The sequence below is a fragment of the Leptosomus discolor genome, chromosome Z (assembly GCF_034619465.1).
Source record: "Leptosomus discolor isolate bLepDis1 chromosome Z, bLepDis1.hap2, whole genome shotgun sequence".
NCBI classification, from domain to species: domain Eukaryota; kingdom Metazoa; phylum Chordata; class Aves; order Leptosomiformes; family Leptosomidae; genus Leptosomus; species Leptosomus discolor.
In genome coordinates, this window is record NC_141419.1 from 74,090,465 (window position 1) to 74,104,561 (window position 14,097).

General features: G+C 41.3%; 1 protein-coding gene across 2 annotated transcripts; it reads left to right on the plus strand.

Annotated features, from left to right (window-relative positions):
* The first annotated feature begins 5,419 nt into the window (after positions 1–5,419).
* Positions 5,420–12,061, plus strand: ESM1 (endothelial cell specific molecule 1). Of its 2 annotated transcripts, XM_009956218.1 has the most exons (3): positions 5,420–5,744; positions 9,740–9,895; positions 11,961–12,061. In XM_009956218.1, the coding sequence occupies exons 1-3, from the start codon at positions 5,420–5,422 to the stop codon at positions 12,059–12,061; spliced, it is 582 nt and encodes a 193-aa protein (XP_009954520.1). The 2 variants fall into 2 exon arrangements, with proteins under 2 accessions (XP_009954520.1, XP_009954521.1); XM_009956219.1 differs by lacking the exon at positions 9,740–9,895 and having other exon boundaries at positions 5,444–5,744.
* The last annotated feature ends 2,036 nt before the right edge of the window (positions 12,062–14,097 follow it).

Consider the following 14,097-nt stretch of genomic DNA (forward strand, 5'->3'; position numbering starts at 1 on the left):
AAATCAGTAACTGTGAAAAATAGTGGGGATGTTTTTCTCTCTGGAAAGGCTTTTTTTTCCTAGGTGGACATATGAATTAATCAGGATGATTTAGATTCCTGGGACCAAGAGGTCTCACAAAACAAACAGCTACTGACAAAACTATTGATAAGGTAAGGTGGGGGTGTGTAAAGGGAGAGCATTGGTTTAGGCTGTGAGTAATCAGTGAAGTTGAGCATTGTATTGAGAGAAGTAAATTTTCTGAAGTACAGAGAAGATATATAACTTCCGTGTACTTTTACAAAACTCCAATATGCATCTTAGAGGTCTTCGGCACTGAAATTCCATTCCTCCTCTGGAAATGTAGATGATTTGAAAGCAGATTAAAAAAAAGACTTCAGCATAGCAGAATCACAACCTATTTTTTCATCATTTCCCCTCATTTATATCAACTACCTATTTATTATGTGTGGCAATCACAAACTTGCCTGCCTTGGAAAAAATTGACCCCTGTTGCCATGTAGTAGAGGTTTTCCATCACTCTGTGATGTTTTTTGTCTCTTGAACATGTTTGCCAAACACGGCAGAGTTAATGAAAAAACCTAATTAATGAATTAATTGAGGGAAAGCCAGTGATTTCTGCTACGCAGATCATCACAGGGGTTGTAAAATCACTGGCAATAGCCACACAGTGCAGGGATGACACAGTGCAGAGATCCTTCAGTCAGAGTCAGGCCATGACCGTAACCTGCCAAGGAACAGGACTGTGCCACATGGACTCAGTAACACATACCTGAAAGGTTCCCAGCTCCGTTTGTATGGCCATAGGTCTGAGGGAGGAAACTCAGAGCAGAAGTTACGTGCAGTCAACTTGGCTTCCAACTCCCAGGCTGGATGTGCCACATATTTATATGTGGAGTTATGGGCAAGTCGATGTTCAATATGCTCCAAACAAGCTACGGCTCTAGTTCCTGAGGATCCCTGTAGATAACCCCACCACCATATAGAGTCATTTCTATAGTAGCTCCTGAAGCCCCTTCTCAGGTAGCCAGCCTACCAGTTCTCTGCATAGCACCTGGTCTGCCTGTAGAAAGGATGTAAACACCTCTTGCCTTCAGCAAGTAGGAAATGTCCCAAAGCATCTATTTTTACCAGAGTGTAGTTGAGTTGCCATGTTACAGTCGAAACAAAGAGTAATTAGCAATTCATTGAAAAGATACAAGAAAAGAAATCACACAAAGGGGAGTCCTTGCCGCTATCTCACTTTGCTGATTCTTATCTTTTACTTCCTATTTCTGGCTTTTCATTTTGGACTTTGCAGCTCAGCTTCCTTTCGGTGTTTCCCTTTGGATCTTTGCTTCTCATATAGCATTGTGCTTACTGCTTTTTGTAAAGGAAGCCTGGGAAAAGGTTGGATCATTCAGGAATGTACGGTAACGTATTTTTAGTTTAGGGACTGCCTTTTAGAAATGAGCAACAAGGGTCATGCATTAAAATTTTTCCTATGTTTAAAGAGATATTGATGCTTCCTGCTTATCTCAACTTTATGCGTTCAAAAGACTGGATAACAACAGTGGCCAGAATGCTTAAGTTCAGAAGAACTGAAGTGATTGTTACTCTCTCTAAAGAGTAAAATGAGAAAAGACTTAAGAGGCTAATAAATAGATATAAGGCCTAGTAAATAGACTGCTCCCATGTGTCAGCACAGATTAATCATGTATCATGAGGTATGTCACTTCATGGGGATCTTTAACAGGTGGGGTCAAACTTTTCAGAGTGCATAAATGCAGCCTCAAGGCCCGCACACAAGCTGCTTTTGCTTGGGAAATGGATTATTTGCAAAAGAACTAGAAAAATTGTGCTCTGAAGTATTCAGCTGGAAACACAGTTCACAGCTCACTAATACTAAACCAGTGATTGTTTAGTTCCCTGTAAAGCATTGAACCTAAGGGTCGAAACCTTTTCTGCTTCTAGAAGGAATGCCAAACATTATATATGGTGATGTAATTATGATGTAAACTGGCACCAAGACAATTTATACTGTAAATCTGGAAAAAAAAAATCCGCGCTGATCTGATCTGATCCAGAAAATCTTCCACATTTAAAGTAAATTTATACCACAAGTTAGATAATCGTGCCAAATTTTCTGCTGTTGATAGATGGGGAAGCTTCATTAATTCCCATTGCACCAGTTTTCAAGGGAGAGCTTAGTTCAGGGCTTTACAGCATCAAGCTGTTCATTGGAAAGAAAAGTTTAATGGATTCAACAGGTAAAACAACAAAGAAACATTAAAACCAGAGGGAGTGACATTGTATTTATTTCATTAAATCAGTGGACAGTGTGCAAGATCATCGTATCATTATTTCATCCATGATACTCATGTATAAGCCAGACCTCTATGGGTTCATATTGTTTTCTTCCATTACATCTATTTTTTGATCCATTGTAATAATTTACTTTGGCTTTTAGCTCCAAGCACAGAATACAGTTTCCATCTTATTCCAAATAATATTGGCTAGTTGCTAGGGGAGTGTGCTGATTTCTTTTATGATTTCTTTCCTTACCACATCTGTGTGTAATTTTTTTATTTATCATCTCCCTAGGACATTTTCCTTGTGAGAAACCCAAATGTGAAGTGCAGCCCTTTCAGATCTTGTTTGGTGTTTTATACAAGGAGTATTTCCTAAATTTATTTACAGAACAGGATTTTACCAGCTGATGTTTAGTACCACACCTAAACACCTAAGTGCATGTGTGGATGGGTCTGCATACTCCTGTTATCTCCTCTGAGTGAGCAAGCAGGTACGAATTTAAGGGCAGGTGTGAATTCACTTAAGGGAGACTTAAGGGAGAGCCTTCCTGCTCCTTAGTGCTGCAGAGGTGTGAAGTTTCATGTACTAAGTATGCAACCTGCTTCTTTGGGCTATTTCACCCTTGTCAGCACATTTGGCAGGGGGACTGAAATGGTTACTGCCCTTAGCTGTGCTCCCTGGCCCTGTGGTCAAACTCAGCCTCTCTCTCACACTGAGAGGCTGCCCAGTGGGATTTACATAGGCTCCTCAGCCTTACAGGTTACAGCCTGACCTATTAATACAAACCAAGGTCAGTTTTAGTTGATGCTGATTCCAGCAGAAATGGGCAGTGGTTTACATTACTCTGCAGATCTGTGGGAGATGTTGGTGTTTTTTTTTTTTTTTTTTTGTCTTAAATAGGTTTTTGCCATGTTGTAGTTGTGATGATGTCAGGGGTAGCACATCGATTTCTAGTTTATTTGCTCATTTTAGCATTGCGCTTTTGTTCCTCCTTGGGTTTTAGCTGTAATCTTCACTTCCATGTTTGAAGTATTCCTTTCACTTCCTAGAGGATAGTTGCATTTTGAAGACGAAGTTGTCTACTACTGCTAATTGCTGTCACCTCATGGCTACCAATAGCACTTTGTCAGTTTATACAAGACTTCAACCTGATGCTTTAATGTTTAAACTTTAAATTCACCGTTTGATCCAAAATTACATGTGAAAACAGGCATGAGCTAGTGCATATAAACATCTGCCAGCTGGCAACTGTGATTAGAAGAACTGTATTCCAAGTAATTAAATACAGTGTAAGATGGATACCTGCAAATATTTCTGAGCGTAGTCTGCCTTTGACATATTAGACATATCAAGTCTCTCTCCTCTCCTCTCCTCTCCTCTCCTCTCCTCTCCTCTCCTCTCCTCTCCTCTCCTCTCCTCTCCTCTCCTCTCCTCTCCTCTCCTCTCCTCTCCTCTCCTCTCCTCTCCTCTCCTCTCCTCTCCTCTCCTCTCCTCTCCTCTCCTCTCCTCTCCTCTCCTCTCCTCTCCTCTCCTCTCCTCTCCTCTCCTCTCTTATCCTGTCCTATCCTATCCCATCCTACCCCACCCTACCCTACCCTACCCTACCCTACCCTACCCTACCCTATCCTGGCTTTTATACCTACATGTACCAGCAGTATATGAAGAACCTACCCAAATGCAACATACAGTTTGTTGGTTTTCTCATCTTCTTCAGGAGAGAAGAGAGTTAAAATTTGTTTTGGATCTACCAATTCACATTTGCATTCAGGAAGAAAAGGCTCTCCTGGTCTCCTGTCTTTACAGCATAGCCCTTCATTTTATTTGGCAGCCTACTGGCAGTGTCCTCAGCCCACTCGAGACACAGGATTCCCAAATGGCAAGCTGGTCACATGCAAGTTTAGATTGATTCATTTCCCACTAACTTCAGTGGCAGCAACTTTTGATATTCGGAGATTTATTTATGGCTAGCTTGATTTCTTTTTTCGTTTCCCGTAGATCTTTCTTTAAAGTAGAAATTTCCATCTCTCTGGTGGCTCATCTGTTTCACTGAACTTTTTGGTTGTTTGCTGTTTCTTGTCAAGGCTCTGGCAGAGTGAATAAAGTCTAAGAGGGGGGGAATGGGGGAAATCTAAGACTTATTTTTTGTTTATTTCATTGAAGAGCAACATCGGGGCATCCCATAGAGTTTGATCAGGATAGAAGCCGTGTAAAGAGGAGGAGAATCAGCCCCATCCTGGATCCACATTAAGGCTGTGCAGACAGTGCTGGTGATGGATGGGGATTTCCCCCTTCAGTTGTGAGGTCAGGGCAGCTCATTGATCATTCTCCTGAACTTCCTGTGAAAGATCACACAAAATGCTGGTTTCTATCTGACCTGTTTTCAGTTCTAGCAGTAATCTGTAAGTGAAATGTTTAACTCATCTACATCTAAATACTGATAAGTACCATTTCAATGCAGGCAGGAAAAAACACATATGAAACATCTGAGCTCGGCTGTTAAATGGCATGATTTCACTTTGTTCCTTAAAGTAACTGTCTACGTCCCCTCAAAGGGGATGGCAAAGATTTATTCTTTTAAAGATTATTATTTCAGCAGTGAGATGATTCAGCGTGATTTTATTTTGGCTGCCTGAGCTGTCTTAGTGAGGCAGAGCTGTCCTGTCAGCGGTGTGCCCAGTGTCAGAGTGATCCCTGTCCTGCAGGAAGGTACGCAACCTACTCGAGGTTGGCGTTTTTGGGTTTTTTTTTGGTTGTGTGTGGGTTTTTTTTTTTCTTTTGGCAGATGTCCTTGAGCATTTCAGACGGATGTGAGGGAGTTTTTAGTCCTCATGCAAAACAACCAACTAAACATAACAGATTACATCAGCTCAGGCTTTTCAATTCCTGGATGGCAGCAGAGTGCTAATCCAACCTTCATCCTGGATTTCATAAACTGAAACAAGGGAGGTTGGCAGGAGCAGCGCTGCCGGATTGAGGAAGCTGACGACGGTGCAGCATGTGGGCAACACACTGTATAAAGCTCATAAACTTGCAGGCTGATGTGTGCAGCTACCACTTTGGATTCTGTACCACTGCTTCCCTCGGCAGAAGGCACCAGCAGGCTGAGCATTAAAGTCTGCTCTTTGGGATGGAGCACTTACCCCTGCAAGACATGAAGGGCTTCCTGTTTCTCACACTCCTCCTGATGCCCGTGCACGCTGGAACTGCTTGGAGTGCGAAATACGCAGTAGATTGCCCTGAGCCCTGTGACAGTAACGCATGCAAAAGTACCTTGCGCTGTAAACGAACGGTGCTGGATGACTGTGGCTGTTGCAGAGTGTGTGCAGCTGCTCTTGGGGAGACTTGCTATCGTACTGTCTCGGGTATGGATGGTGTCAAGTGTGGTCCTGGGCTGAAGTGCCAGTTTTACACTGAGGAGGATGACTTTGGTGATGAATTTGGTATCTGCAAAGGTAACAATATTCACTTTGCATGCACCCACTGTGGCAATTTGACAGCAACCTACATATAGATCTTGCCTCCTGCTTGAAAAGTCTAAAATTGGATTTTTCCAGCTCAGCCCTTAGCCAAGAAGAAAGTGAAAAATATCTGCTGGTATTAAAAGTTGTTACATGTAGGCAGGACAGGGTTATTAATGTGAGAATATTGTTTAGTCTCGGGGACATGTGTGAGGAAATACAGATAGGGAGTGCTCGGAGATGAGATTTTTGACTGGGACCTGGGAGACCCAGGCACTAGTCCTGATCTTTCCGCTGATTAGGTGGGTGGCTTTCTATAAATTGCAAAGACTTTAATCCTTCAAGTCCAAACTTGTCATAGGGTCTCTGCCCCTGCTGCACCCTCCCTGGGGTGAGGTTCCCTCTGGCACTGCCAGCTGCCTGCCCAGGGACCAGGTGCTCTCTCTGGGGTCTGGGAGATGGAGATAACAGCACTGCCTGCGTGCCTGGGGATGTTGTCATGTTTAATTCAGTCCTGCCTTTGAGGTGCTCAGCTACCCTAGGGATGTGGTCAGGGGAGGCAAACAGAGACCCCGCTGCATGAAAGGTGGGAATAACAGAACAGGAGCTGACTGAGATGAGCAGCCAGCCACTGCTCTCAGCTCATTCCAGGTATAATGCATGCTGATTTCTTTAGTCGTAGACTATAATGTCATTTTTCATTTAAGAGCTACCCTCACTTCATGCAAAAAGGAGAATCTTTAAAAGGAAAGGAAGTATTAATTTACTAAGAAGTAGGATGAAAGTTTTAAAAATAAATAATTTTTTAAAAAGGCTTTGCAAAGTATGAATGCAATGAGTTTTCCTATGTTCATGTACCACTTCACTAAGTAGATACAGATATGCCTTTGAATAACTTCCTTAAAAGTGGAGATGTCTTGGCAATTAAATATCAGGAGTATTAATAGCCTCAGTTAAAGTAATGACTTAAGACCAGATGCTGCAAAAATCATTCAGGCTGACTCACGTACAGCACAGACTTACTTACACTGGCATTTAAAAACAAATTTGTGTCCATGTTTGAGGGTGAAACCCAAAATACTACTTTTGTTTCTAAATTTACGCATGAAGATCACATCTTTGGTGCACCCAGCAGACAAGTATTTTACTGAGATACCGGACTGATCTTCAGTTTATTAAAAATTACTGCAGTGCAAGATACCATCTATAATTCCTTTAACAGTTCTTTTGAATGATTATATACTTTTCACTGTCCTCGTATGAATTCCTTTGCAACAGTACATTTCAAATGGGAAGAAAGAAACATTGAGGGACATGAGATCTGAATCCCTGTAGCTGAATCTTGGAAGCTCTGTAGAAAATGTAAAGTAATTTTTTTTTTTTTTTTTGCAGTGACTCAGTGGAAAAACTCTCATTAATTTCAATAAAGCCATATCTTGACTTAGAGTTGTAAATTGGTATTTAAGGCTTATATTGCCCATATATTTGTTTGCACTAAATATTATAAATACCATTTCTAATTCTTCTTTTTTCATCTCAGCTCTGAGATCTTGCAATGTACTTTGTGAATCTTGCTCTATACTTATGTGAATTTTATCAGGCAAAGTATGGGGACAAATATTGTTATTTTGTATATCCATTTATGTCTATGATACCAGATCACTCACTGATTTTAATAACTTCAATGTTTGTAATAATTCACAGAGTAAGGATGGCTAAATTCTTTCTGGTTGCCCGCAACTGATTTACTCTGAAGTTGTGGAAAAATGACCTGAACTCTCCATTCTTCAATTTCTTATTTCTAAAATGGGTAAAACCTGGACATTATAAGTTTCAGAGCAATTTTTTTAGGACTTTTAGAATTATAAGAGTGTATCACATTATTATCAAAAGCAATGTCATTCTTGTCTAAACTAAACTGAGGAATACTGGTGTTAAGTACTTTTTTTTAGTGAATACCCTCTAAACCTGAGGTATCACTGTCACAGTAAAGATCCTGCTTTTGCTTCCTTTAGATCACTGGGAGCTGTTTTCAATTTATTTAGGGCTTCAATATCTTAGGCTCCTGTTGAACAAAACCTTCTAACATCAAAATTGACTCAGATCTCACTTTCATCAAATCTGAAGAGCAGCATCAATGCCAGAATTAATCCACACAGATCGAAGTGCTTTGGGCTCAGACTTGTTTCCATGCTGTTGTGCACAGCTTTGCATCTGCATCCCAGCTTTCTGCACCTGCAGCAGGCAGATTGATGCTCCACATGGTGTGTGCTCTCAGCTTGTCCCTCAGGGAGGATTGTGCACACAAAACCTGCTTTGCTTTGGCAGGATCTTGTTTTTGTTTTATGTGGACCAACAGCCAAAGGGTGTCTTTGCTTGGGAGAGGGAGTATGGTGAAGCTCAGTGAGGTCCTCCAGGCTGGAGGTACTCACTGTGCAGTCCCTAGCTGGGAACTGGCTGATTTTCCAGTGCTTTTCATTTATAAAAGCTTACCCATTGGACATGCAGAGAATTATAAAATGTTGGTTTCATCTCAGGGCCTTAGCCTGATTTTCAGATAGCCTAGGCTGTATAGCAAAACTAAATATTTGCATTGATTGCAGAGGAGACTGGACAAACTGAGAAGGATAACCCTGTTGTTGGGTGTTATATGCACAGAAACTATGTGTGGCTCAGGAGGTCCCAGAGCTGAAAATGGGTGACAATATGAGGGGAGAGGTATAAATTGTGCTTACGATGGCCATCTTCTTTCTGAAGTGTTTTGTGGGAGCCTGGGCTGGATGGATCCTTGGTCCAGCCCTTAATGGTCATCCATCTGCCCTTAGGGGTTGAATTGGAAACTCTTCAGGACTTGCCATTTAAGGTGATATTGCACCCTGGGTTGCAATGTTTGGCAAGAACAGCCTGAGCATAAATACCTTTCTCCTGGGACATCCCAAACTTCTCTTGGGATGACCTCTTGTTTGGGGGTTTGGAAAGGGGATGTTGGAGCGGGATTTTCCTTGTCTCCATCTTTTCAGCTATGGTCCTGGGAAGGTACCCTGTTCAACAGCAAGGCAGCAGAAGACAAGGTTTAAACCCTCTGTGAAGTTATGTGATCCAGCATTAGATACATGCCAGCTATGGAATGGTGCAGATTCTCTGCACCTGACTCAATTTTTTTTGACAACAATTTGGTCCCATCCTGACAGCTGCCCTTTGGTGGTCCTCCTCGAGCTTGCTCAGGGATGAGACATTTGAATCAGGGCACTATGTGACCAGATGCAGTATAACCAGGCAGCTGCCTTTTAATGCCAGTGATCCCTTTAGAGCATGATCACTCTTTAGGCTGGAGGTGTAGGTGAGCTCTTGGCTGTCTGCCACGAGAAGGCAGACCTTTGCTGCCTGAGAAGCTGTCGCATAGGAGAAGGCTCTTCCCCAAGAGCCAGGAGCGTCTCCGGGAGGAAGGTGCGTTCGCTGGATAGCTCCTCAGGGTCGGGGCGGCAACCTCCACTATACCTACGCCTAGTGACCCTGGCCACAAGCAGCCCAGCACCATCAATAGATTGCAGCTCTAAGTCACGACAGTCATATAAGTCAGATAATACCATGCCCAAACAGTGAATTCAGAAGCTTTCTGAAGTCTTATTCTTTTCTAAATCCAGTGCTAACCCTTTAACTACATCCTCTATGGTTACATACTTACATATTCGTACCGCCTTTAATTTGCATTTTAATACTACGAGTATTTCAGAGAAGGAGCACCAATAGCACATTGTAAATAAGATATAGGAAAAGAAATTCTGTACATAATGTGTGTCAAGGTTTGTTAAAACTGGGAAATACTTGTAACAAGCAGCCAGCATGCTGAAACAGTTAAGGTTCAGCTGACCTCCACTCAAATGTTTTCCACTTTTAAGGATAGAAGCATAGAAGCAGACCAGCTGTTAAAAGCACTGGCAGATGACTTGGATCACTGAGGACCGCTTTGCTATATTACTTTTTTTCAGAGTGTCCTTATGGTACCTATGGAATGGAATGCAGGAAAACCTGCAACTGTCCCTCAGGCATCTGTGACAGAGTAACTGGGAAGTGTTTGAAGTTCCCATTTTTTCAACTGTCTGCTTCAAAGCCTCCAAATCGACGAAAAATAGTTTCACACACAGGTAAGACTTTGTGGGGCAGTTGATTTTTAGCAGAAATCACCTTGTATGTGATCTACTACCATGCTGTGTACGCTGTGCATGATTGTTGTGTACTTTGGTGGAGCTGTGCAAACAGCTAACAACAAAAGATACGTTTATTTTTTTTTATTGGCAGCTCCCTTAACATGAATCAAGGAATTGGGTGAGCTGTGACACATGGTAAAACCATTTTGAAATACTAACATGGGCGAAATACTTCACAGCCATTGCATGTGCTAGCAGTACAACATCCCCTGCGCAACGGGAGGCTATGCTAGGGTTTGCATTAGTCAGTGCAGACGTGATGCATGTAGCTGCTTGTGTAGAATAGGATTTAACTAGGTCACATTTACTACGGTTAGCTAATATGCAGTAAAAATAACATCATTTATCACAGTATCTCTGGAATAAGTTCTTACCTTTAAGATTATATCTGAAGCCTATAATAGATCTTTCCAGAATTAAAAAAAAAAAAGTGTGTGAGAAACAAGTGGTTTTAAGGCAGGCAGGAGAGATCACTGAAGTTTTTAAAGCTGAGATTGAAATTTCTTCTGCTTTTATTTTCCACCTGATGATACTGAAGTATATTTGACTGAACAATGTTTACTCTAAATTTAAACACCAATCAAAACCAATACAAATGTAAAGATTTTAAATAAATATCAGAGATTTAATCCTAGACCTACTGGGAGCATTTCTAGGATTTCACCCAAAAAGTGTTTGAATTTTATTTCTCCTCCAGCTGCAGTTTGTGTGCCTTATTTTGATTTTCCTCTGTTACATCAAGCTATCTAGAGTTTGCTGCCTTAACACGATTTATCTTTTCCCCACTCTGCATTTAGAGAGCTAGACAGCAGCAAACTTCTTCAGTTTAAGATCATGTCACATGTGAAATAATCTTGAAAAAAAAAACTTTATGAGATGCATCAGTCCTGATGCTTTTGTATTTTTCTACATGATCGTGCTCTCTTGCCTTTCGAAGTTTTGTTTATTACCAAGGGTGCTGAAATAACACACAAAAATATTCCTGTCTTGCTTTTTTCTGTATCTAGCCTATATTCCAAAATCTTCCCAGGTAGCCTGTTTTCATCAGTTCCTTCTCCCCTTTCCTCTCCCTTCCTTGCCTTTGGTCCCAAATCTTTTGCTGCCTCAATGTTTAGCAGCTTGTCTGATCCCAGCCAGGATGGGATACTGACCCCATAGAAACACATGGTATTTTTTACCGATGCAAAGGCTTCATGCTGATTTCTGTCCTCAGAGGTCCGTCACTGGAAGTAGACCAGGGACACTGCAGGTAGTACTGCATCGGGTGGTCACACGGGGTTTCGTTTAATAGTGATCTTCAGAGGTAGCTATAGCATCCTCAGCAAATTAAACCAGCTGTGAATGCTTCTGTATTTTAAACAGGTGAGCTTCTGGCCCATATATTTTATAAAGACATTATGGTACATATACCCTAGTAAATTTAATGGTGCCAGTGTGTTCCTGCGTATTGCAATTTGACCACCTTCACGGTCAAACAGCAGGGCAGCGGCCAGTATGCTTTGTCCCAGCCTAGCTAGCTGTGCCAAACAACCTCAGCCACAGCTCATGAATCAGTGTCAGCAAGTGACCATTTCCAGTAGACAAACTGGACGTGTTTTACCTTTTTTTTGGAGGATAAGAGGGTTTAGTGGCATGCACCAGGCTATTTCACGCCAGCTGGCCTCAGTCAGAGAATAGCTGCAGGCATGTTTAATTTACTGCTGTAGCTATTGAGGGTGTGCTTCTTGGTCCCATGTCACACTGTTACAGTGAGAACTGGAAACCGAACTCACCACCTGCCTTATGCTTAAACTATTAGGAAACACATCTGGCTTATACTATAATTTGGCAGAAATTTTACAACTAGATAATTGGATGCATTCAGGGAGATTCCTGCAAGATTTGTCAGTTAAGGTTTTTAAGGTTTTTCTGAACTGGTCCCAAAACCAGGGACATTGCTGCAGAACAATATTTTAATTCTCTCGTTTTCATGAAATCCACCTTTATTTTTGTATATTTTCAGAGAACGACATGGCGTCAGGGGATGGCAATTCTGTAAAAGAGGAATTTGTTAAGGAGAAAGCTATTCGCTCTCCGGTAATGAAATGGCTAAATCCTCGCTGATATTTACTTACACTCATAAGACTTTCAAGTGAGTCCATTTCTCACAGGTTATTGAATATGCAACAACACACTTTAAGAACAAAGTAGGTCTATAGCATATGAAAATGTAACCTCTGAAGACCAATTGTGATTCTGTTTTTCATGAGAAAAATGTTTACTTAAAAATAGACTGTACAGTGTATATGATTTTTGATACTTGTTTTGGTAAGTATTTGAACAGAGAAATGTATTGTGGATTCCTGAATGTATAGTAATATTAAAAAACCAACACCATTCAACCCTCCTCATTTAAATAATGTCAGAGGCAGACTCTTGCAGCTGACTGGGAAAGTGCTCTCTGAATTCAGTGGACAGTTTGGGCAAGAGTAACTGTTGGTGTGGTGCCAATGTGAAAGAAACACACATCAACAAATCCCAGGACAGAAAGCAACACCCCTGAATCACAATAATAATAATAATAATACAGGAGCACAACAGCATGAACTAAATAAACCAATGTTAGTCGTTAGTAATTCTCTGGGTTTTGGAAGTTTGATGACAATTCCTCAGAGATAAATACACCTTTCTCCAGTGAGAAAATACCCAGCATTGTGAATAACTTAGCCAAGACAAGACACTGTAGACATACCTTGTATTGAGGTGGATTTCTAAAGTTAAATTCTGTACAGAGAAACAGCAGCTTGATAAATTATATGGATTTGTAGAGGGGGACCTGAAATGAAAGAAGCTACTTAGCATTATTTAAATATATATATGTTCCTACAAAGCAGCTACTTTGGTGCCAATAAGGCGACATCTGCTTTTTGGGGAAGAGAGGGTCCAATGCTGGAGGCCAGCAAACAGATCTTTGTACTTCCCATCTTCCTTGCTGGCTGCAGCCCAGCTGTGACTCACAGGTAGTTCATCTGATCCATGACAGGGGAAGGGGTAGGGAAGACTTTGACCTCAGTGAGTGGTAGAGTGGCCACAACCTACAGTACTTTGGTGCCCGGTCCTTTGTTTCTTACTTGCATGCGCAAGTGGTCCGATTTCGGCCAGACGAATAACTCATGCATGTTAGTGTGTTGTAGGAGCTGGCAGTCCCTCATTCAGTCCAGTCTGGATGGTGTATTTGTAACATAAAGGTCCACGCTGAGATGGGTTTGCTAATATGTCTGGAAACAACCAGATCCTCAGAAAATGGAAACTGATGTAGCTGTGTCAGAGTGAACCTGGATTGCATGAGTTTAGGAACTGCCTCATAATACAGAACACTCTCATTGAAAATGTGTGTTGAATTAAGTATTTCCTTTGAAATCAATGTAAGCTTTGAGTGACTTAGGTGAAAGAAGGAGCACACAGTACTGCAGCCAAAGTTTGCTGCAGGATCTGAAAACATAATTTTAAAACTGCGAGCAACAGAAACTCCAAAGCCTTCAGAGTTAAAATCCTGACCCAAAGCCACTGTTGGTGGAAGCTGGCAGCTTTCACCTGGGAAAGCAGTGCTGAGCCATGCTGCTCTAGAACAAGAGGACGATGACAGCAGTAGACATGCAAACATCAGTACAGGAGTGGAGGCTCTCTTGCCACGATAATCAGAGACACCTAAACATAAATCTCAAGCTAGCATGTAATGTATTTTAAACTGTATTAAATGTTCAGGTCTGAGAGGGAGCAATATTATCTTGGACTACTTTCATGCAAACGTATTGATTCTTATCTACTGATATCAAAAGTAATTTTTTCTTGATTTCTGTGAGAGCAAGATCAAACCCACAGTCCTTCAGCAGATTGGAGAGAATTATTTAAAGAATGTAGTAAATATTTGCATACTTTATTACTATTTTGCAACAGTGTCATAACTGACATTACGAGCTCTTGAACGTAAATCTAATAAGCTGATTAGTTTTAAAAACTGTGTTTTATTATTATTATTGTTCAATTAAAAAAAAAAAGAAACCATTGCTGTCTATTGTGTCTGTCCATTAATGACAGAGTAAGACTGCTGGTGATGGCATAGCCACAGTGCTTGCAGACTAGCACAGTTTTGCTCCTAA

Bases quoted from the DNA above. Each gene is read 5' to 3' on its own strand.
- ESM1 (XM_009956218.1), top strand. From the start codon at position 5,420: ATGGAGCACTTACCCCTGCAAGACATGAAGGGCTTCCTGTTTCTCACA. The intron at 5,745-9,739 runs GTAACAATATTC...ACTTTTTTTCAG, and splicing joins TGAATTTGGTATCTGCAAAG to AGTGTCCTTATGGTACCTAT. The intron at 9,896-11,960 runs GTAAGACTTTGT...GTATATTTTCAG, and splicing joins AAAAATAGTTTCACACACAG to AGAACGACATGGCGTCAGGG.